The sequence below is a fragment of the Saccopteryx bilineata genome, chromosome 2 (assembly GCF_036850765.1).
Source record: "Saccopteryx bilineata isolate mSacBil1 chromosome 2, mSacBil1_pri_phased_curated, whole genome shotgun sequence".
NCBI lineage: Eukaryota > Metazoa > Chordata > Mammalia > Chiroptera > Emballonuridae > Saccopteryx > Saccopteryx bilineata.
In genome coordinates this window covers 248,491,205-248,515,099 of record NC_089491.1, presented here as the reverse complement: position 1 = coordinate 248,515,099, position 23,895 = coordinate 248,491,205, and the positions used below count along the sequence as shown (strand labels likewise).

Genomic DNA, 23,895 nt, shown 5'->3' with positions numbered 1-23,895 from the left:
GAGAGACAGAGAGGAAGGAGAGGAGGAGGGGTGGAGAAGCAGATGGGCGCTTCTCCTGTGTGCCCTGGCCGGGAATCGAACCTGGGACTTCTGCACACCAGGCCAACGCTCTACCACTGAGCCAACCGGCCAGGGCCTAAAAATATTTTTTAAAGGTATTATTATATAGTATTAATCTTATAAAGTTCCTCTGCTTTTTAATTTTTAGTATGAAATTATATTACACTAAAACATTTCACACTTTTTTTACTTTCTTGATTTTCTTTTTTTAATTTTTTTTTGTGACAAGGACAGAGAGAGGGATAGATAGGGACAGACAGAGAGGAAAGGGAGAGAGGTGAGAAGTATCAATTATTTGTTGTTACACCTTAGTTGTTCATTGATTGCTTCCTCCTATGTACCTTGACCGGGAGGCTACAACAGACCGAGTAACCCCTTGCTCAAGCCAGCAACCCTGGGCTCAATCTGGTGAGCTTTTGCTCAAACCAGATGAGCCCGTGCTCAAGCTGGAGACCTCGGGGTCTTGAACCTGGGTCTTCCCGCATCCCAGTCCAATACTCTATCCACTGCGCCACCACTCAGTCAGGCAGGCCTTAATTTTCTTTATAATGTACTTATTGACTTCATGATATGCTACAGATAAAGTATTTCGTACAATTATATTTATAGGTTTTTTACTAATTTATTGATGTTGAGGAATGCCTACTTTTCTGCTGGAATATTTGCCACATTAAGTACATTTGTTGAATTTCTCTCCAGTCTGAATTTCACTGTGCCACTGCCTGGTCAGGCAGGGTTTTTCTTCAGCATGAGTTCTCTGGGGGTGATTTAGGTGTGTGCTTCTGCTGAAAGATTTATCACATTTTTTGCATTTATAAGGTTTCTCTCCAGTATGAATTCTCTGATGATGAGTAAGGTGTGTATTCCATCAGAAAGCTTTCCCACATTCATTACTTTCAAAGGGTTTCTCTCTAGTATGGATCCTCTTATGTTAAATAAGGGATGACCTTATAGGCTTTGCTACATTCAGTACATTCATCGAGTTTCTCTCCAGTATGTGTTCTCAGATGTAAAGTAAACTGGATGCTTTGGGTAAAGGCCTTCCCACATTCTTTATAGTCAAAGGGTTTTTCTCCATTATGAATTCTCTTATGTTGCATCAGTGATGAGCTATGAGTATAGGTTTTACCACATTCAGTACATTCATAAGGTTTCTCTCCAGAATAAATTCTTAGATGGAGGGTAAGTTGAATCCTCTGAATAAAGGCTTTACCACATTGATTACATTCATAGGGTTTCTCCCTAGTATGAGTTTTCTGATGCATAGGAAGATGTGAGCTTTGGCTAAAGGCCTTCCCACACTGGTTACATTCACAAGGTTTCTCTCCTGTGTGAATCCTTTGATGCTGCATGAGGCACGTACTTTGGCTGAAGGCTTTCCCACACTGACTATACTCATAGTGTTTTTCTCCAGTATGAGTTCTCTGAGGTAGAATAAGGGATGAGTCCCAGCTGAATGACTTCCCACATATATTACATTCTTACGGTCACTCTCCAGTGTGGCATCTTTCATGCTGTATGAGGTAGGTGTGTTCCCCTGCTGAAAGATTTCCTACAATTTTTGCATTTGAAGGGCTTGTCCCTAGCACCCACCTTCTGACATCTGATAACATATGGATTAACTCAAGGATGAGTATCCTGGTTCTGGGTGAGATCTAAACCACAGCTAAAGTATTTGCCACATTTATCATATATGTAGAATTCTTCACTTGTGTAGGTTTCTTTTTTTTTTCTTTTTTTTTGTACACACATACAAGTGTGTGTGCTTTTTTTTTTTTTTTTTTGTATTTTTCTGAAGTTGGAAACGGGGAGGCAGTCAGACAGACTTCCGCATGCGCCCGACCAGGATCCACCCGGCATGCCCACCAGGGGGCGATGCTCTGCCCATCTGAGGCATCGCTCGGTTGCAACCAGAGCCATTCTAGCGCTTGAGGCAGAGGCCATGGAGCCTTCCTCAGCACCCGGACCAACTTTGCTCCAGTGGAGCCTTGGCTGCTGGAGGGGAAGAGAGAGACAGAGAGGAAGGAGAGGGGGAGGGGTGGAGAAGCTGATGGGCGCTTCTCCTGTGTGCCCTGGCCGGAAATCGAACCCAGGACTCCTGCACGCCAGACCAACGCTCTACCACTGAGCCAACTGGCCAGGGCCTGTAGGTTTCTTTTTTATTTCTTTTACAGAGACAGAAAGAGAGTCAGAGAGTGGGATAGATAAGGACAGACAGGAACGGAGAGAGATAAGAAGCATCAATCATTAGATTTTCGTTGCGACACCTTAGTTGTTCATTGATTGCTTTCTCATAAGTGCCTTGACCGTGGGCCTTCAGCAGACCGAGTTACCCCTTGCTCGAGCCAGTGACCTTGGGTCCAAGCTGGTGAGCTTTTGCTCAAACCAGATGAGCCCGTGCTCAAGCTGTTGACCTCAGGGTCTCGAACCTGGGTCCTAGGTATCCCAGTCTGACACTCTATCCACTGCACCACTGCCTGGTCAGGCACTTGTATAGGTTTCTGGTTTTTTTTTAATTCTTTTTTTTTTTTCAGAGACAGAAAGTCAGAGAGAGGGATAAACAGGGACAGACAGACAGGAATGGAGAGATGAGAAGCATCAATCATTAGTTTTTCGTTGCGCATTGCAACACCTTAGTTGTTCATTGATTGTCCTCTCATATGTGCCTTGACCGCGGGCCTTCAGCAGACCGAGTAACCCCTTGCTCGAGCCAGCAACCCTGGGTCCAAGCTGGTGAGCTTTTTTTGCTCAAACCAGATGAGCCCGCGCTCAAGCTGGTGACCTTGGGGTCTCAACCCTGGGTCCTCGGCATCCCAGTCCGATGCTCTATCCACTGCGCCACCGCCTGGTCAGGCTGTATAGGTTTCTTGATGGTTAATTATATCAAGGTTATGTAAAAAGCTGCTGTCATTGTTGTCATCTTCATACACTATTTTCCCCAAAGAGATTTTGTTTTGAGTAACAAAGTTTGGTTGCGGTCTAAACTCTTCCTCAAATTCATTATTTTCATGAATGTTCTCCAGAGTCAGGCTTCTTTTATGGGCAAGTGCCATCTGCCCTAGAGGTTCTGGGACTTTTCTGGTAGAGTAAGAGACTCCATTCTATTTACCTTTGTTGATTATCGTGCCCTGGGAAAATTCTTTAACAATTACTTGCTTTAGATTTGACTCTTCAGTTTTAGATCCAGTCTCTTGGTCTGAAAGATATAAAAAATGGAGGATATATGACCATTTAGAGAGACAGATAATGTGAACTAGTCAAAACCACATATGTTTCTATTACTTTTATTCTTTGATTACCTATACTGAAGTATGAGGCTTAGATCGATTTAAAATATGTTATGTAAGCCAAGAGGCACTGTGCACAGAAACAAGACAGAAATGAAAGGGAACTGGGAAATGGTTATAGAGGTGTTGATAAGTAAAGCAAAGGAGGAGGAGGTCCCTTCTGGGATGAATGAAGAGTAAAAACCATGACCCTAAGAATGGCCAAGGGGGTGGAGATAAGGTGAGTTATTATAATAGTAAGCAGTGGGGGAAATACAGGTATAAAGTGGAGTAACCATATGCCTGGGTCACTGTGAAATGTCACCACCAATCTCTCAGCCCACAACCTCTTTTCCCTGTGTGTCCATCTTATAAGCTGCCACAGTTAACTTCCCCAAAACACCAATTCACCGGCTCTCTAACAATGCCCCCATTCCACCCATTCTCCTCCTGCTATCCGAGGCAACCCACAGTCACTGTTATATAGACTAGGAGTCACTGAGTTAGCAAATAATGGGCAAAAAGGTTGCATGCAGAATCTGACACAGGTGAGGGGGTAGGTGAGACAGGGAGCAGGAGCTGAGTGAACTAGAGGATGATTATGGGAAGTCTCTCCAAGGTTGAATGTGGCAGGGAGTAGGGAATCACAATGTGGGTTTAGCAGGTGGTGTCTGGTCATGAGGATATCCCTAGTAGGCTCGCCTAACAGAAACATCTCAGGTGGATTAAGGATGAAAGAAAGAACAGAGGGTAGCTGAGGATCCAGGTGGAGACATGAGAGCAGAGGGGAGGGCAGGGCTAGAGTGCTGGGAACACAGAAGAGCCAGAGTGCAGAAAGTGAGCCTTAAGGACAGGTGGCGACTGGGTCTGGTGTTGTTGTGAGTTGAGGGCGCAGAGAGAGAGATCAGCAGACAAAATCATCAAGGACTAGCAAAGGACCACAGCTCGCTCAGGCAAATGGCCACAAGTTCACACTGTGTCCTACTTTTATTCACAAGACTTTAAAAAGCTTATTTACTGAGAAATTGGCATAACATCAAGCATAACTTTTACTTAAAGATACATGGAGGCCCTGAGCAGTTGGCTCAGTGATAGAGCGTCGGCCTGGCGTGCAGGAGTCCTGGGTTCGATTCCCGGACAGGGCATACAGGAGAAGCGCCCATCAGCTTCTCCACCCTTCCCCCTCTCCTTCCTCTCTGACTCTCTCTTCCCCTCCCTCAGCCAAGGCTCCATTGGAGCAAGGATGGCCCAGGCGCTGAGGATGGCTCCGTGGTCTCTGCCTCAGGTGCTAGAATGGCTCTGGTTGCAACAGAGCGATGCCTCAGATGGGCAGAGCATTGCCCCCTGGTGGGCGTGCCGGGTGGATCCCGGTTGGTCGCATGAGGGAGTCTGTCTGACTGCCTCCCCATTACCAGTTTCAGAAAAATACAAAAAAAAAAAGATACATGGAGTACACCTGCATGATAACTTAATAACAATATAATATCAAAAGGCATTAATTGCTATTGCTTCTATGATGCCCACAACATTCCTCTCTTTATCTCAAGGGATCACCTTGAAAGGAACAGAAATCTTATGGGAATGTTTTACTGAGAAAAGCCCAGCAACTGCCTTCAGTTCACATAGACCTGTTTCAGTGACCCGCCTTCAAGTCACAAAACAATTCTCTTGGCAAAACATTCTTTTCTTGTTGGCTGTGTTCCCATCCAAGGCCATGCAATGGGTTATTCCACTACAGTCTGGTCCCTCTCAAAGAGTAAATAGAAAGAGCAAACTGTGGATGGACAGGGGACAGAGGAAGGCAAATGCCTGAGGTGTGATGTCAAGAAAACCATGGTAGCCTGACCAGGCGGTGGCGCAGTGGATAGAGTGTTGGACTGGGATGCCGAGGACCCAGGTTCAAGATCCCGAGGTCACCAGCTTAAGCACGGGCTCATCTGGTTTGAGCAAAAGCTCACCAACTTGGACCCAAGGTCGCTGGCTTGAGCAAGGGGTTACTCGGTCTGTTGAAGGCCCGCGGTCAAGGCACATATGAGAAAGCAATCAATGAACAACTAAGGCGTAGCAACGAAAAACTAATGATTGATACTTCTCATCTCTCCGTATCTGTCTGTCTGTCCCTGTCTATCCCTCTCTCTGACTCTCTCTTTGTCTCTGTAAGAAAAAAAAAAAAAAAGAAAACCATGGTAGGCAAGGGCACGAGGAGTAAAGCTGTGTGAACTCCTGGAAATGGGTAGAAAGCGTCCCTGGATCCAAGTGGGATGGCTGGGTGGAACACAGGCGGGGAAGAGAGGCTGGCAGCCTGTGGTGATTGAGGGGATGACAGGAACAAAGGGAGGGGAAAGCTCCTCATTGTCCGCTCAGGGGCTTCTCTCGACAGGGTAGATGTCTGGCAGTGCCAGGAGGGGAGTGCACCTAGCAGGAGGGAAGAAGAAAGCCCACTGGCTGGGTGTTGGGCAGGCAGACCTCATGCAGGGTAGAGAGTAAGAGAGTGGCTCTGTGCAGGGACTGCTTCCCATGCAGCCCTGATTTCCCCTGGGGAAGGTTCCATGACCGGCACTTCCAAAAATCATGGGCTTCCTGGACAGCCCCCAGGCTCCTTCTGCCCATTCACCTGGAGAGGGGTCCCTAGGGCTGTCTCTCCACGCCATCTACGGAGGTCCGCCTTGTTCCAACTGGGAGATCACATCAGGCTTGCAATCCTGCCACCCTGTTCAGGATAGACAAGAAGCATAGTATTGAGGCTGGTGATGGGTGTGAGCTCAAGGCCCTAGCTTGGAGATCGTTGCAGCATGAATGATGTGGCATCTGGAGGTAGGGGAGCAGCCTTGGCCTCCTTTGCCCAGGGACACAAAGGACAATCAGCAGAAACACCCCAAGTTCATGTCCTCCAAACATCAAAATATGGTTCCATGGGTCAGAGGCCCTAGGGCCTTAGGATTCAAAATTTGGATAGAGAAGCTGACCCTTAAATTCTCCAACCTCTGTCAGCAGAGAAGGTGCACACAGGCCTCCAAGGATCGCCAGCCCATTATGCCTCTGCAAGTCTAAAAATTCTCCCCAGTTGCATCTTTTAAAATCATGCATATTTTCACTATAATCTATAACATAGCTGTCTAACATAAAAATAATTACTTGCCAGTTAAACTATTTAACTTTTCCTCCCTCTTCCCATCAGCTAAGCAGGCAATCTGGGCAGACAACTCCTGTGTCCCTGTTCATCCCAGAATGCTGCCTGGCACGCCCCACCCCCAGCCTAGTGCAGATGGTGGCCCTTACCCAGAGAGGCCAGACTCTTGTAGTTCTCCAGCATCATCTCCTGGTACAGGGCCTCTGAGCGGCATGCAGGTGCTCTCACTCCTCCTGGGTAAACTCCACAGCCACATCCTGGAATGTCAGTGGGTCCTGAGGCATTACACACAACAGAGCTAGGCAGTAGGAACGCCACATACAGCACGTTAGAGCATAGCATCACACAGGCAGAGGAAGGTGGATGCAAAGAAACCAGTAACCTATATTGAGTTGAACACAAAACACTAGTGACAGTCTTGTTCAAGCAAGAACAAGACACTAGGCCCTGGCCGGTTGGCTCAGTGGAAGAGCGTCGGCCTGGCATGCAGAAGTCCCGGGTTCGATTCCCGGCCAGGGCACACAGGAGAAGCGCCCATTGCTTCTCCACCCCTCCCCCTCTCCTTCCTCTCTGTCTCTCTCTTCCCCTCCCGCAGCGAGGCTCCATTGGAGCAAAGATGGCCTGGGCGCTGGGGATGGCTCCTTGGCCTCTGCCCCAGGCGCTAGAGTGGCTCTGGTCGCAACAGAGCGACGTCCCGGAGGGGCACAGCATCGTCCCCTGGTGGGCAGAGTATCGCCCCCTGGTGGGCGTGCCGGGTGGATCCCGGTCGGGCGCATGCGGGAGTCTGTCTGACTGTCTCTCCCCGTTTCCAGCTTCAGAAAAATACAAAAAAAAAAAAAAAAAAAGAACAAGACACTAACACTGGGTGTGCTCATTCTAACATTCTCCTAGAAGCTCTGATCAATCCAGACACCAATTGTGAGAACTTCAGGGGCACCGTATCAAGGAGGAAAGCAAATTGCAGGTGAATACACGCAGTATGCATTTATTCAGTGTTATGAACTGAATTGTATTCCCTAAAAGTTTTATGTTGAAGCCCCCAACCCTCAATGTGACAGTATTTGGGAACTTGAAGGAGATAATCCATTTTAAATAAGAAGAACAGCAACAGCCATGGGAAGAAAGGTTCACCAGAAACCAAACCTGATGGCACGGTGATCTGTGACTTCTGGCCACTAGAAATGTGGAAAAACAAATTTGTTGTTTGAGTCGCCCGGTCTACGGAATTTGGTATGGCAGTCCTAGCAGATTAATACAGTTAGGGTTCAAACATGCAAATTTGAACAATATATTGTTTAAGGATTTATGGGGTAAGACCATAAAGAAAAGTAAGAATAAAATCCCTACAAACTTTAGGACAAAGATTATATTTGAAAGAGTAGGGAAAAGGACATTTTGGAGATGAACAGATGGATGAGGAAGGCTAGTGAGGGCTCAGTGAACAAGAGAGAACTAGGAGGCGGGTCAGGAAGTAAAATAGCGCTAAGGAACAGCTTGTCTGTGGCTCAGCACCTCAGCTGTTTCTTCCTTCTCACCCTCTCCACCAACATGGCCCCACCCACTCCCAGCCCCTCCTGCTCAGACCCCTAGGTCTCCCCATTGTTCTCCTTTTTAAATGACTGGGGCTTATAGACCTCTGTCCTGGGCCCCATGAATTTCCTGTTCTTCCCCTCCTTGGTGTTTCCCTGGGCTCATCATCCCCAAGGTCTCGGACCAGCTTCCTGCCCCTCATTCCCAATACTGGCTTCCAGGTCTGAATCCTTGAGTTGTCAGAACAGAGTGAGGGGGAAGAAAGAAGAGTCACTAGAGAAGCTAGGCCAACAGTGTCTCTTCCTCACTGGGGGACAAAGGTGGAGGCCACACAGGGGTCCTTGTCTGACTCTCCATGAAACAGGGGCTTACAAGTGGCAGTGCCTACCTCACCACAATTAACATCTCCTTACCAGTGATCCACCAACACCAACCAAGACCAAGGGCAGCAGAGGCTAGAGGACTGATCAGCATGAGGATTGAGTCACAACATCACAGGCCATCCACACCAAAGTCATTAAAGGGCAAAGAAAGCCTGAGAGATCCAAGCAAAGCAGCTACCTCAGAGCCACTGCCATCTAAGCAGCCACCTACCACATTACCAAAAACCACGAAAAAAGCCGGCCCACTAGCTGAAAACACCCTCTCTAAGGCAAGTCAGACAAGGGCTGACTGAGTAAACCCCATGTTCTCCCTCGTCTGGTGCAGTCCATCCAACAAGTACAATCTGCAAAGTAAGTTTACCAATGAGACGTGAACTCACCTAAATTCCCAACATTTGAAAATTGTTTTACAGATGACCACTTGAGATTTTTTATTTTTTTAGTTATTTATTCATTTTAGAGAGGAGAGGGAGAGACAGAGAGAGAGAGAGGAGAGACAGAGAGAGAGAGAAGGGGGGAGGAGCTGGAAGCATCAACTCCCATATGTGCCTTGACCAGGCAAGCCCAGGGTTTCAACCTCAGCATTTCCAGGTTGACGCTTTATCCCACTTGAGATTTTTTAAAGGATATCATTTTTAATTAGTAATACAATTTTATAATTTTTTTATGTGTGTGTGACAGAGATAGTGAGTCAGAGAGAGGGACAGATAGGGACAGACAGACAGGAAGGGAGACGAGAAGCATCAGTTCTTCGTGGCAGCACCTTAGTTGTTCATTGATTGTTGTTTCATATGTGCCTTGACCAGGGGGCTCCAGCAGAGCAAGTGACCCCTTGCTCAAGCCAGAGACCTTGGGCTCAAGCCAGCAACTTTGGGCTTCAAGCCAGCGACCATGGGGTCATGTCTATGTCTCCACGTTCAAGCGAGAGACCTCATGCTCAATCTGGTGAGCCCATGCTCAAGCTGGCAACCTTGAGGTTTTGAACCTGGGTCCTCTGCGTCTCAGCCCAATGCTCTATCCACTGCGCCACCGCCAGTCATGTTAAAATTTTATGATTTGGCCCTGGCTGGTTAGCTCAGTGGTAGAGCGTCGACCTGGCGTGCAGAAGTCCTGGGTTCGATTCCCGGCCAGGGCACACAGAAGAAGCGCCCATCTGCTTCTCCACCCCTCCCCCTCTCCTTCCTCTCTGTCTCTCTCTTCCCCTCCCGTAGCGAGGCTCCATTGGAGCAAAAGATGGCCCAGGTGCTGGGGATGGCTCCTTGGCTTCTGCCCCAGGCGCTAGAGTGGCTCTGGTTGCAACAGAGCGACGCCCCGGAGGGGCAGAGCATCGCCCCCTGGTGGGCAGAGCATCGCCCCCTGGTGGGCGTGCCAGGTGGATCCCGGTCGGGCGCATGCGGGAGTCTGTCTGTCTCTCCCCGTTTCCAGCTTCAGAAAAATACAAAAAAAAAAAAATTATGATTTTATTTTCAACAGTAAAAAGCTACAAGCACCTATTACTAAGAGTTTAATAATTTTAATTAATAAGAATAAGAGAAGTCAAGTTCTGGCCAGATAGCTCGTTTGGTTAGAGCAGGGGTAGTCAACCTTTTTATACCTACCGTTCACTTTTGTATCTGTTAGTAGTAAAATTTTCTTTCTTTTTTTTTAAAAATTAATTAATTAATTTATTTATTTTTACAGGGACAGAGAGAGAGTCAGAGAGAGGGATAGATAGGGACAGACAGACAGGAACGGAGAGAGATGAGAAGCATCAATCATCTGTTTCTCGTTGCAACACCTTAGTTGTTCATTGATTGCTTTCTCATATCTGCCTTGACCGCGGGCCTTCAGCAGACCAAGTAACCCCTTGCTCAAGCCAGCGACTTGGGGTCCAAGCTGGCGAGTTTTTTGCTCAAACCAGATGAACCCGCACTCAAGCTGGCGACCTCGGGTCTCGAACCTGGGTCCTCCGCATCCCAGTCTGATGCTCTATCCACTGCGCCACTGCCTGGCCAGGCAGTAGTAAAATTTTCTAACTGCCCACCGGTTCCACAGTAATGGTGATTTATAAAGTAGGGAAGTAACTTTACTTTATAAAATTTATAAAGTAGAGTTACAGCAAGTTAAAGCATATAATAATAATAATCACTTACCAAGTACTTTATGTCAAATTTTCACTAAGTTTGGCAGAATAAATCTTTATAAAACAACTTACTATAGTTAAATCTATCTTTTTATTTATACTTTGGTTGCTCTGCTACCGCCCACCATGAAAGTTGGAATGCCCACTAGTGGGCGATAGGGACCAGGTTGACTACCACTGGGTTAAAGCATCAACCTGATATGCAAAGGTTGTGGGTTTGATCCACACTCAGGGCACATATAAGAACCGACTGATGTTTCTGCCTCTCTCGCTCCCTTCCTCTCTAAGATCAATAAATTAAAAAAAAGAGAACAAGAGAAGTCAGGAAAGGATAAGTATGCAATATAAATCAACAAAATAATAAATTGTTCTTTATTTAAAATTCCTACCTATGTGAGCAACAGGCTTTGGATGTAATAAATTGATTTAGAAATTTAAATAGGGGCCCTGGCCGGTTTGCTCAGTGGTAGAGCGTCAGCCTGGCCTGCAGGAGTCCGGGGTTCGATTCCTGGCCAGGGCACACAGGAGAAGTGCCCATCTGCTTCTCCACCCCTCCCCCTCTCCTTCCTCTCTGTCTCTCTCTTCCCCTCCCGCAGCCAAGGCTCCACTGGAGCAAAGTTTGCCCGGGCGCTGAGGATGGCTCTGTGGCCTCTGCCTTAGGCGCTAGAATGGCTCTGATTGTGGCAGAGCAATGCCCTAAGATGGGCAGAGCATCACCTCCTGGTGGGCATGCCGGGTGGATCCCGGTAGGGAGTCTGTCTGACTGCCTCCCCGTTTCCAGCTTCGGAAAAATACCAAAAAAAAAAAAAGAAGAAGAAAATAAAGATTTAAATAGAGACTTATAGTGTCATTGGTTTGGCTGCAAATTGATTCTTTGCTTCTGGGTTAAATATGTAACTCCAACATGATGACAAATTAAGAATCTTTATGACTAAGCAATTCATTTATCCATATCCTACTGAGTAAGTCTTATGATCAGTTCCTCTTGGAAATTCGGTATCTAAAATACAAAGTCGTTTTTAAAGGTACAGAGGTAAAGTTATCTCTAATAACTTATGTAGAGATTTCAGAATGGACCGTTTCCCTTTACACATTAATAATTAAAGGACTGCATGTAAGGCTTTTAGTGTTAAACGCTTTAAATATATTAAAGACAAAGGGCCTCTTTTAATCATGTACTTGAGGAAAGAAGTCAAGTCCTTTGGAAAGATCTCACAGGGAGGCTGACTGAAATTATATATTATGTACTGATTTTTTACTTTCAGAAAAAGGAATGAAATAACAGAAACTTTCAGTAATTGGATAATGTAATGAAAAATATATTGTTGAATACATATTTTGCCCAATACTTGATTATGGTCTTATCTGAAGAACACTAATCATGGCTACCAAGAATAAAACATATTATATATGAAAAAAAGTTAAAGACATAACCCAACAGTCCCACTTCTAGGTATATATACCCAAAAGAATAGAAAACAGGGACTCAAACAGATACTTGTACACTACCATTCATAACAGAATTATTCACAGTAGCTAAAAAGTAAAAACAAACCAAGTGTCCATTAACAGATGACCGAATAAATAAAATGTGGCCTATGTATACAATGAAAAATTATTCACTATAGAAAGGAATAAAGTTTTGATATATGCTACAACATATATTACATGTTAAAAACAGAGTAATTTTTAACTTGTGCAGAGTTTCTGTTCGGGATGATGATAACTGTATAGATAGTGATGGTTGCAAAATATTGTCAATGTAATTAATGTCACTGGATTGCATACTAAAAATTAGTGAAAATGACAAATTTTATTTTATATATATATATATATCTTACCACAATAAAAAAAAAAGCAAAGCAGTAACTTGTGTGTTAGCATTCCAATACCTGGGTTAAAAAGAACTGGACAAAGGATATAATCTCATGGTTGCGTGTGTACAATCATCACTGAAAGAATGAACAAGGACTGGTCTGGAGAGGAAACTGGGTAGTTAGGGGCAGAAATAGGACACTTGAACTTTTCTAGTCACCGTTTTTATGTTTGAAATTGAATTCTGTGCATGTATTACTTCTGCAAAAAATTTAATTACTTAAAAAAAAAAAAAAAGAATTCAGCCCTGGCCAGGTAGCTCAGCTGGTTAGCATTGTCCTGATAGACCATGGTTGGGGTTTCAATCCTCAGTCAGGGCACAAACAAGAATGAATCAATTAATGCATTAATAGTGAAACAACAAATTGATGTTTCTTTCTCTTTCTCTCTCCTTCCTCTCTCTCTAAAATAAATCAATAGGCCCTGGCCGGTTGGCTCAGTGGTAGTGTCGGCCTGGCGTCCAGAAGTCCCGGGTTCGATTCCCGGGCAGGGCACACAGGAGAAGCGACCATCTGCTTCTCCACCCCTCCCCCTCTCCTTCCTCTCTGTCTCTCTCTTCCCCTCCCGCAGCTGAGGCTCCATTGGAGCAAAGATGGCCCAGGCGCTGGGGATGGCTCCTTGGCCTCTGCCCCAGGCGCTGGAGTGGCTCTGGTCGTGGCAGAGCAACGCCCAGGAGGGGCAGAGCATCGCCCCCTGGTGGGCAGAGCGTCGCCCCCTGGTGGGCGTGCCGGGTGGATCCCGGTCGGGCGCATGCGGGAGTCTTTCTGACTGTCTCTCCGTTTCTAGCTTAAGGAAAATACAAAAATAAAAATAAAAAAAAATCAATAAATAAAAATTTAAAAAGGAGTTCATAGAAATGGGTTGTAAATAACCATTATGCCCCCAATAAATAAATGTGTAAAGATCAGAACAGTCAATGCTCTAAGTGAGAGAATACACATGCCCTCCCTGACTCACACCTGCACAGAAAGCAAAGTCCTCAGTGTCACCTGTGCCTCGGACATGTCCTCTTCTCCAGAAAACGCTGCAAAAAGAGAAGGAAGCCATGAGCGTCTGCTCTTGTGGGGCTCAGAACTGTGGTTCAGAGAGGACTCCCCAACCCTACCCAGCACCTAAATGCTCATTTTTTGTCAGCTTTAAAATAATTATTTTCGCCCTGGCTGGGTGGATCAGTGGATGGAGTGTCAACCCCCACCAGCAGAGGTCAGGTTTGATCCCCAGTCAAGGCACACAGGAGAAGCCACCAATGTGTGCACAACTAAATGGAACAACTAAATGGAATGAGTTGATGCTTCTCTCTCTCTCTCTCAAATCAATGGGAAAAAAATTAAAAACATTTTATTTTTCGCCAGGTTTTGAACGTTATATTAATGGAATCATTCTGTATGAATTTCTGTGTAGGTGTGTGCTTGCTTAACAGTGCAGAGGTAAGACTCATTAGTGTTTCCTGTAGCTCCCATTTCTGGGTTTTCCGTATAGGAACTGTTAACAGAAAAACTCACCCTCAGTCTCTTCAAATACAAATCCACAGACATAGAACGAAGCTGTACCTCTCTCTGGGGTTTCGCGGCAGGGAGTCTCAATGGCGCCCCTCCGCAGCGTCCCCCGAGGTGTGGGCAGTTTTGCAGCTACCTGTGCCCCAGACCAGGCCCAGAGAGCGGGTCATGCTCCGGAGGCTCAGGGACAGCGGCCTGTAGGGAAGCCCCGCGGGGTCGCGCATGTACTCGCGGTTGCACGGTCACACTGGCCCTGCGCCCCGCCGCGATCGGGGCCAGGGAGGTTCAGCGGGAGTCCCGCACTCCAGGCAGCGCTCACGCCCCATGGCCGGGCCCCCCGGTAGTCTGCCACACACTCCTCCCGGGGACCGCGGGCGCTGAGCGCGGCCGGCATAAAGGCCCCGGGGCGGACGGACAAACCGACCGGCAGTCGGACGGATGTGCGACCTAGCAGACCGTCACAAAGGAAGAGCCCGCCACAAAGGGGCAGCGGGACAGCAGCCGCGGGAAAAGGAGCCCGCACAAGCCGGACAGGAACTACTAATCCCCAGACTCTCAGCCGCACTCTCGGCCGACTCCATTTCCCAGACGGCGTCGGAGTACCAAAGCTGCTTTGACGTCACAATCCGGACGAGCGTGTAGCACAGCCTTCTGGAAAATGTAGTTTTAGGGTCAGAGAAGAGACACTCACTCCCCGCCCCCCCCCGCCCCGCCCCGCGCACCCCATTGCGGCAATATCTTGAGTATGTCTATGTCCGTTCGTGGATGCATGCCCGGTTGCTGCGTGTGTCTAATTGGAGAGCTATTCAAAGGAAGGTGCCCGGGAACGTGGAATTGTCATATCTGTGTAGGTGTCTACAGGTGGAGTCAGGTTGGCTCTGGCCCACCTCCATCTTTGAAGGAGAGGCTCAGGTCCCCGCCCCTAGGTACGCTAGAGGTGGTGGATGTGCTGCCAGTAGGTTTCCGGGGCCCTGCCTAGGGACCCTGCCTCTTCTAGAGAGAGGCACTTGAGGCCCCCGTGGAGGGAGGGGAGGGAGGAGGTAAAGCTTCAGCTCTGCTCTCAGACCAGGTGGCCTGGCCGTGACCTCTGTCCACACTCAGGAGCTAAGGAAAGCGGGTCTGGGTAGTGGCCCAGCCTGATACAGTGCTCTAACACTGCCACCCTCCCTGACGTGGACCCCAGGCTCAGATTTGGCCACAAGCTGTACCCAGCCAGCATCAGCACACCACAGTATTTAGACCCTTGTGTAGCATCTCCCACAATGAATACAACTGACTTGTGTAACAAAAAAGAATATTGTGGAAATGCTAGTATGTGTATCATGAAGCTCAGTCATAAAGACTTTGACTGCAGCTTCAGCCTTGCTTTCTTGGATCATTCAGTCTTTGGGAACCCAACACCACATCCTAAGGACACTCCAGCAGTCTATGGCGAGGTCCACATGGCAAGAGACTGAGGCCTCCTGGCCCTGTCTGGGTAGCTTAGTTGGTCAGAGTGTCATCCAAATACACCAAGGTTGCGGGTTTGATCCCCGGTCAGGGCACATACAAGAATCAACCAATAAATGGAACAACAAATCAATTATTCTCTCTCTCTTACTTTCATTCAAGGAAGGGAAGGAAGGGAAGGAAGGGAGGAAGGGAGGAAGGAAGGAAGGAAGGAAGGAAGGAAGGAAGGAAGGAAACTGAAGCCTCCTGCCTACAGCCTGTAGCAATTTGCCACCACAAAGGGGATTGATCTTGAAAGTGGACACTCCAGCCCTTGATGACATCTTGACCGCAACCTTATGAGAAATCTTGAGCCAGAACAACACAGGATAATCAGACGTGCTATACAATAACAAAAGTTTGTTGTTTTAAGTCACTAATAGGGGTGATTTGCTGTACAGCAATAGATGACAAATACAGAGAAAAGTGGTACATATAATTAATGCAGATAACTAATTCCAGTACAGGCAGTCCCCAGGTCACATATGAAGTATGTTCTGTAGGTTTGTTCTTAGGTTGAATTTATATGTAAGTTGGAACATGTACATTAACCTATTAAGTGCAAATAAGAGCCTGACCAGGTGGTGGCGCAGTGGATAGAGCATCGAACTGGGATGTGGAGGACCCAGGTTCGAGACCCCGAGGTCGCCAGCTTGAGGGTGGGCTCATCTGGTTTGAGCAAAAGCTCACCAGCTTGGACCCAAGGTCGCTGGTTCCAGCAAGGGGTTACTCGGTCTGCTGAAGGCCCGCGGTCAAGGCACATATGAGAAAGCAATCAGTGAACAACTAAGAAGTCGGAACGCGCAACGAAAAACTAATGATTGATGCTTCTCATCTCTCTCCATTCCTGTCTGTCTGTCCCTGTCTATCTCTGCCTCTGTAAAAAAAATAATAAATAAATAAATAAAATAAGTGCAAATAAGACAAAATAATTAAATGCCACATAGACAGATGTTTGTCTTACCATAGTATTTATTTTGACCTTTCTGTGCATATAAATACTTTAAAAATTTCAAATACAACCTTAAACAATCTTGGATGATGCAGAAGATGATAGACTTGTTGGAGAGGATGAAACTGATGTTAGAGAGTCAGGGTTTGATTCTGCTACCTTAAAGTTCAAGGGCCCTGCCTGACCTGTGGTGGCACAGTGGATAAAGCATCGACCTGGAAATGCTGAGGTCGCCGGTTCAAAACCCTGGGCTTGCCTGGTCAAGGCACATATGGGAGTTGATGCTTCCAGCTCCTCCCCCCTTCTCTCTCTGTCTCTCCCTCTCCTCTCTAAAGATGAATAAAAAATAAATAAAAAAAAGTTCAAGGGCCCTGGCATATTGGTTCAATGGTAGAGCATCGGCTGGCATGCAGGAGTCCCAGGTTCGATTCCTGGCCAGGGCACACAGGAGAAGCGCCCATTTGCTTTTCCACCCCTCCCCCTCTCCTTCCCCTCCTGCAGCCAAGGCTCCATTGGAGCAAAGTTTGCCCAGGCACTGAGGATAGCTCTGTGTCCTCTGCCTCAGGCCCTAGAATGGCTCTGATTGCAGCAGAGCGATGCCCCAAGATAGGCAGAGCATCGCCCCCTGGTGGGCATGCCGGGTGGATCCCGGTCGGGCGCATGCGGGAGTCTGACTGCCTTCCCATTTCCAACTTTGGAAAAATGCAAAAAAAAAAGAGTTCAAGGGAACAACAAATCGATGATTCTCCCTTTCTCTCACTTTGATGCCTTAAGCATCAAGGGAAGTTAGTACAGGTACAGAGCTTTTCTTTTTCTCATCAGAAATGGTCCTGTAGCTTCTCAGGCCTTTGGTAACTGTATGATAAACTCTAGTGAGCCTCTCTATATCAGAATCTTGCTCCTCTAACTTTTGTCATTCCTGCTTCAATGAGATGAAAAGCTTCAGCTAGCTCTTTTGTAGAAAATGTTTTTGGTTCTGGAGTTTCCAGTTCTTTGTTTTCTTCCCTAAATGCTATCATCTGCTGCTCTCGTTTCATAAGGTCTTTATCCATTAGTTCTTTGCCATGGGAGTCGAGTAACTCTATGATATCATTTTTACTGATGTCCAACTGCAGTTGATCACCAATAGCTCTTACGGTGCTCTGTTTGTAAGTATGAATTGTACGTAAGTCAGATGATTGAAACTTGGGGACTTACCATATATGCTATCCCTGGGTTACAAACAAGATAGGTTCTGTAGACTTAAAAATGTTTAAGTATTTATATACACAGAAAGGTAAAAATAAATACTATGTTAAGACAAACATCTGAGTTACATTTAATAGGTAAGTGTACTTGTTCTAACTTACATACAAATTTAACTTAAGAGCAAGCCTACAGAACCTCATCTCTAGGCTGAGGCAGAGCCCCAGGACTTTCTCTCCTTTGCCCTGTTGAGGCTCCCCACTGTTAATGAGTTAATGAATGGCAAGGCGCTAATGGCCTGAATGCACTGGGCCAGGCTGGGGACATTCCTTTGTGCTAATGGCTTCTCACAGACACAGCCTGCTTCCCCACCCCTAGCAGGCCTGGCCCCTGGTCCTGGGCACAAAGAGGGGGCAATGAAACTGGGAAGGAGCTGGGCTCTGCACTGGATCCCAGTCAGCTCCTCTGTGCAGAGAGAGCCACTGGGCAGGCTGGGCTGTAAGGAGCTTCCAGGAGGAACCAGAAAGCAAGCCTCTCTTCATACCACCCCCACAGAATCTCTGTCCCTGCTTCTTGCCCTGTAGGGACATCTACCGCCACTCTAACCAGCCAGCCTCAGCAAGGACTCCCTAACCCATCCCCTCACCTCCAGTCCTAAGCTTTGCCCCAGCCTCTCCATCTATGAAGCTCAGGCCAGGTCAAAACTTACTTCTCCCCTCACTGCACTTGACCTCAGGGGCTCAGGGTCAGGTTGATCAAACCTGCCTGTCCCTCCTCACCAATACAGCTGCAGCCCTCCTCAGGACCCACTGGGGTCCCCAGGGCCTCTCCCCAACTCTGTATTTGCTCCTATGCAATCTATCTTCTCCCCACGTGTGGCTTTGGGACCCTCTACCACAAGCCTGTAGACCCTGCAGGAACCTTAACTCTTTACTGCAAAGGCTTTGTTCCTATTACCTCCCCCTCCCCCTTACCATCCGCCTCACAGAGACAACAAAGCCTCTCTACTTGCCCAGGCTTCCAGGGACCCTGGCAGCCCACCCTTGCCCCTCTAGGCTCTTAGAGCCACAGTAAATCTTCTGAGCTCTCTCCTACACTCCTGGCCTCCTTGTTAACCTATTCTGAAGCTCTCCTAAATTTCACAGATGAGAACTCAATCTGACTCAGAGAGGCCAGAGCCCACGGGTCACACAGCCTGGCTGCTGCAGGGTGAGGAGAGAATCCACAGCTGTTTTGTCAGCAGTATTTTAATTACTGGGGGAGGAGCAGGGGATGGTTAATGAGGCTTGAGGGATCAGCAGAGCCAGATCCTGGATGTCCCAGCAGGCCAGGTGACTCATCAGGAATGGGACAGTCAGGGGTTGACAGAGGGCCAAGTTCTCACTTTCCCTGTACCTTCCAGAGAGACAGGCTGCAGTGAATAAATGAGTGTATGAATGAACTAACAAATAGAGGGGACTCAGGACTTCTTTACAGTGGCTGGGGCCAGGTCTGCTGGGGAACGGGGTCCATAGTATTCCCCACCACTACAACACACACACACACACACACACACACACACACACACACACACCCCTGCAGAGAGGCTAGGCCTCTGTGGGCCCTGGGATCCCAGCACAGCCTGGATCCACTCCAGGCTCTCCTTCTCCACAATTTGCTGGGGAGGCCCCATGGCACCTAGAGTCCTAACTAGCCCCTAGGGCGCAGTGTGAACAACATGCTGGGTAGGGATACTGCCCTCCAGAGGGGCCCACAGCTTGCACTACCTATGGCCCTGTGATAAGCAAAATTGCATATGTGAAGACACCGGGGTGAAAAAGGACACAGTGCAGTGGTGAGGGGCTTCCGTAGAAGGTGGCAGGGCTGGAAAGGCAGCACGGATGGCCGTAAGGGCCTTAAATGCCAGGCGGAGGAGGTATACGGGCTGCCCTGGCTGGGAGGGAAAGGGGGTGAGGAGGTGCATTCTACCAAGGACCCTCAGCCCTAGGCTCCTTCATCCAATATTCAGCATGATTAGCACCATTGAGTACCACATGATCCAGCCCTGTCCTTAGGCACCCTTCTGTAGATCCAGGTGGACAGAACATAAAATCAGTTACACTGCCCTGGCCGGTTGGCTCAGTGGTAGAGCGTCGGCCTGGCGTACAAGAGTCTCAGGTTCAATTCCCGGCCAGGGCACACAGGAGAAGTGCCCATCTGCTTCTTCACCCCTCCCTCTCTCCTTCCTCTCTGTCTCTCTCTTCCCCTCCTGCAGCCAAGGCTCCATTGGAGCAAGGTTGGCCCAGGCGCTGAGGATGGCTCTGTGGCCTCTGCCTCAGGTGCTAGAATGGCTCTGGTTGCAGCAGAGCATCAACCCCTGGTGGGCGTGCCGGGTGGATCCATCCCCATCGGGCCCATGCCCATGCGGGAGTCTGTCTGACTGCCTCCCCGTTTCCAGCTTCAGAAAAATACAAAAAAAAAAAAAAAAATCGGTTACACTGTGAGGGGTGCTCTGGGGAAGGGACTTGAGTTACCTGGTTGGGGTTGGGTGGTCAAGGAAGGCTGGCATACAGAAGTGGGATGAATGCGTTTGGCCAGGCAAGTGGGGGTGTGCAGGGGACATTCCAGGCAGGAAAACTGGCCCAAGTAAAGACCCAGAGGAATAGGGAAGGTTGTTGGGTTAGAGGAGGTTAAAAAAGATGTGGCCAAACATTGTGAGATGGGCTGGGACCTCCAGTGCCTTCTGAGGCCAGCACACAGTGGCAAGAACCTTGCAGAGCTTGAATGGAAGTGCCCATAACAGGATGGATTTCTGCAGCTGTGTGTGGACTGTAGGGGACGGAGTAGAGAGATAATAGTGGCCTAGACTATGATATGGAAGGAGGTGGCTCTGGCCAGTGAGGAGGGCTGCTGGGTCCCTGACTACATCTGCTTTCCCCTTTGATGGAGATTATCAGTTTGGTTACTGACTCTGGTCTTGGAGACTGGGCTTCTGCAACCATTGTTCCACACCTTGTCACCTCTGCCCAGAAGCTGGTCCAAGCCCTTTGTTGTAACACATGACAGCACATCCCCCCCCCCCCCCCGCAAGTCCAACACACTGAAGTCTGCACCACTGCCCCCCCTCCAGGGTCCCCTGGGGCCCTGCCACGTGGGTCTCAGCCTTGCTGGGGTTCTCCCGGCTGCAGGCAGGATCCTTCGAGGCCTCTCGGATGTTCCCACAGCCCTCCCGGAGGCCCTCTCCACCGCGTGTTGCTCGCCCCCCCCCCCCCCCCCCGGTTGCTAGGCTGCAGACTGGGGCTCCAGGCCAAGGCGCGCGCTAGAGGCGCTGGCTGGGGGGACAACAACGCGCATGGCGGCGGAGTCCCGGCGTCCGTGGGCCCAGGCTCGCAGCGCATACGGCGTGAGCGAGGCACTGAGGTGCGGCGTGGACCGCCGGCGGGATCCGGCGCCTCAACCCAATGGGCTGGGCCCTGAAGAAGCCCGCGCTGCCGGTCGCCTGGCTCGCCTGCGGGGCCAGCTCCGGGCTGAGATGGAGGCACGGGCCGACGCTCCCCGGTTACTGCGGCTGGTGGAACGCGTGGGGGCAGCAGAGGGGGCAGGGGCCAGAGCAGCGGGGGCTGGGGAGCGGGCAGACACGCGCAGCCGAGGCTCTGTGTGCTCGGTGTGCGGGGAACCACGCCTCGGGGCCACCTACCCAGCCGGCGTCCTGGAGGTGAGCGAGCAACGTCTGCAGGAGGGCCTGGCGGCCGTGCGTGCGGAGCTAGGCGCGGGGCTCGAGGCGCTGCGCACAGAGCTGCGGGCTGAGCTGGTCGCCCTGCGTGCGCTGCTGCCGCCCCAGCCATCGCCACGTCCACCTGTCCGCCGCGAGCCCCGTGCCGCCCCCCGCGCCGCGGCCCGCGGCCCCGCCCTGCTGCGGGCTCTCGGCACCGTGAACGCCCTGGCTGTGGTCACCCGGCCCACCGACGACGCCTCAGACGGACCCGTCAACAGCGGCGCGAACCGGGCCTCGGCCCGGAAGAACCTCAAGAAGACGCCAGTGTCCCCCGGAGCCCCGCAGGGTGGCGGGGATTGAGGGAGGTTGCACCAAGGGTGGGCCAGGCGCAGTGCTGTAGGCGCCACTGGCTGGAGGGGCGAATGGACAAACCTGCCACCTCGCGGACCTGGTTCGGAGAGGAAGAGTTCTCCGACGCCGACGTGCTAGCGCTCGGGTATTCGGGTATGGCGGCTCAGATGGCGTCTGGGGAGTGCGGACAGCTCAACGCAGTGGTCACTTCTGGAGGCTGAGTTCGGGCTGGAGGAAGCGTGGAGCCCCTTTTGGCCTTAGAGCTGGGGAAGATTTGGTCCTGAGGTTTATCAGCTTCGGCGTAGAGCCAAGGGCTTGCGCAGGATGGACTCCTGGACTAGAACGAGGTTGCAAGGTCGTCCCCCGCCCTCCCTTTAAGCGTTTTGGGGAGGAGGCAGGCCTTCACGCACTGGGATAAAGAGTGTGACCCACACTAAGCAGCAGACACCAGAGATACATGGGCTGCTGGGACATTGTCACCTGGACTCAGTATCACTTGATCAATGTCACTCACACTCCACAGGCCACCAACTGGACAGTCCTGACTGGACTTCACTCTACTAACTGCCAGCCCCAGCCCCCCATAGAACAGCATGGCCTGGACACAGCCACATCTGGTCAGCAGCCACACCTGCATTTTTTTTTTTTTCAGAGACAGAGTCAGAAAGAGGGATAGATAGGGACAGACAGGAACGGAGAGAGATGAGAAGCATCAATCATCAGTTTTTTGTTGTGACACCTTAGTTGTTCATTGATTGCTTTCTCATATGTGCCTTGACCACAGGCCTTTAGCAGACCGAGTAACACCTTGTTCAAGCCAGTGACCCTGGGTCCAAGCTGGTGAGCTTTGCTCAAACCAGATAAGTTGGCAACCTCAGGGTCTCGAACCTGGGTCCTCCGCATCCCAGTCTGGCGCTCTATCCACTGCGCTACTACCTGGTCAGGCCACACCTGCATTCTTAGCTTCACTTTGGACAGTGACACCCAGGATACTTATCTTTGCACTTAGCCTCACCATAGGCAGCCATCTGAATGTCAGTGTCTCTTCAGAAAGTGTCATGTACACTGAGACTCCACAGCCTAACCTCCCAGTGTCATCTACATGCAGTTTTAGCTATCCCTATGGCCAGGATCGACAGATGGCAGCCTGAAGTGGATTCTGGAGGCAGTGCTTCTCACCTCCTGGTCTCCAGGAAACATTATCTGGAGTCTTCATTTAACAGCTCGCAGTGACCGGGATTGGGGCCAGTTCAATTTTGAAATAAAATATGTAATCTCGAGCTTTAGCAGCTGATGTTTTTAGATTCTGCTAGCTTTTCTTCCATCTGACCAGGGGATTCAGACATATGTGTAGGGACGACTTCTCTCTCTAGGGGTCCTGAATGGGGTTCTGAGACTATGGTAGGGTAGGATAGGGTTAGTCAGGGTGTTCCCCTTTTATGAATAGGCACATTAAGGCCTCAGTGGGTTTAAGGTAGGGATCCCACTTCTGTGGGAGGTGCAATGTGTACTAGCCCCCCACCCTCGTGTCCCCAGCCACATGAAACCAAGGCCCCTCTGTGCATGGTTTATTGCAGGAACAAGGTTGCTTCTGGATTCTAGGGGCCACAGGCTAAGTTTCACAGGCTAAGTTCCAGAACCACAGGCTAAGTTCCAGAACCAGTGGATCCCTGAACCACAGGCTAAGTTCCAGAACCAGTGGATCCCCGTTGGAAACGGGGAGGCAGACAGACTCCAGTGGAGTTCCAGAACCAGTGGATCCCTGAACTGGAGGGCTGGGGTCAGGTGGGGGGTGGGCTGCGGCACAGACCCTACGGCCCCCTCCCCCAGGAGAGGCTGCTGCAAATTCTTCTTGAGTGGGTGCAGGACGAGAGCCCGGGGTCCCAGCGTGGGGCATAGTCTGGAACCAGGCCACGCTGATGGCCGAGCTGCTGGGAGTCGGAAGGACAGGTATGCATGTTTGCTTGTGTGTGCGCGTGCGCGTGCGCGTGCATCAGCCCCACCTGCGCATGACCAATGTGCATGATGTCCTTGAATGCTGTCCAGAGCACCGCAGACTCACAGCTGGGCGTGGTCGGCTAACCTGAGTAGTGATAATAGTGCGAGAGGTTGAGGCCCTGGCCGGTTGGCTCAGTGGTAGAGCGTTGGCCTGGCGTGCAGGAGTCCTGGGTTCGATTCCCGGCCAGGGCACACAGGAGAAGCGCCCATCTGCTTCTGCACCCCTCCCCTTCTCCTTCCTCTCTCTCTCTCTCTTCCCCTCCCTCAGCCAAGGCTCCATTGGACCAAAGTTGGCCCGGGCGCTGAGGATGGCTCTGTGGCCTCTGCCTCAGGCGCTAGAATGGCTCTGGTTGCAACAGAGCGAC

At 49.7% G+C, this 23,895-nt stretch overlaps 1 protein-coding gene and 1 long non-coding RNA gene across 6 annotated transcripts; one reads left to right on the top strand and one right to left on the bottom strand.

The window, feature by feature from the left end:
- Nucleotides 1-604: 604 nt before the first annotated feature.
- On the bottom strand, nucleotides 605-22,805 carry LOC136325463 (uncharacterized). Of its 5 annotated transcripts, none has more exons than XR_010729258.1 (5): nucleotides 21,614-22,805; nucleotides 13,326-13,390; nucleotides 6,606-6,754; nucleotides 5,941-6,036; nucleotides 605-3,256 (listed from the first exon to the last, which is right to left on the bottom strand). It is a non-coding gene; the product is annotated as an uncharacterized lncRNA (long non-coding RNA). The 5 variants fall into 5 exon arrangements; XR_010729256.1 differs by lacking the exon at nucleotides 21,614-22,805 and adding an exon at nucleotides 13,869-14,419; XR_010729255.1 differs by lacking the exon at nucleotides 21,614-22,805 and adding an exon at nucleotides 13,869-14,419 and having other exon boundaries at nucleotides 6,606-6,731.
- Nucleotides 20,780-21,619, top strand: LOC136325462 (protein FAM246B-like). The gene has a single exon (XM_066259917.1). It carries the CDS (start codon nucleotides 20,819-20,821, stop codon nucleotides 21,539-21,541), a length of 723 nt encoding a protein of 240 aa, XP_066116014.1. The 5' UTR covers nucleotides 20,780-20,818; the 3' UTR covers nucleotides 21,542-21,619.
- Nucleotides 22,806-23,895: the final 1,090 nt, after the last annotated feature.

Excerpts from the sequence above, each read along its gene's own strand:
- LOC136325462 (XM_066259917.1), top strand. The coding sequence starts at position 20,819 with ATGGCGGCGGAGTCCCGGCGTCCGTGGGCCCAGGCTCGCAGCGCATAC.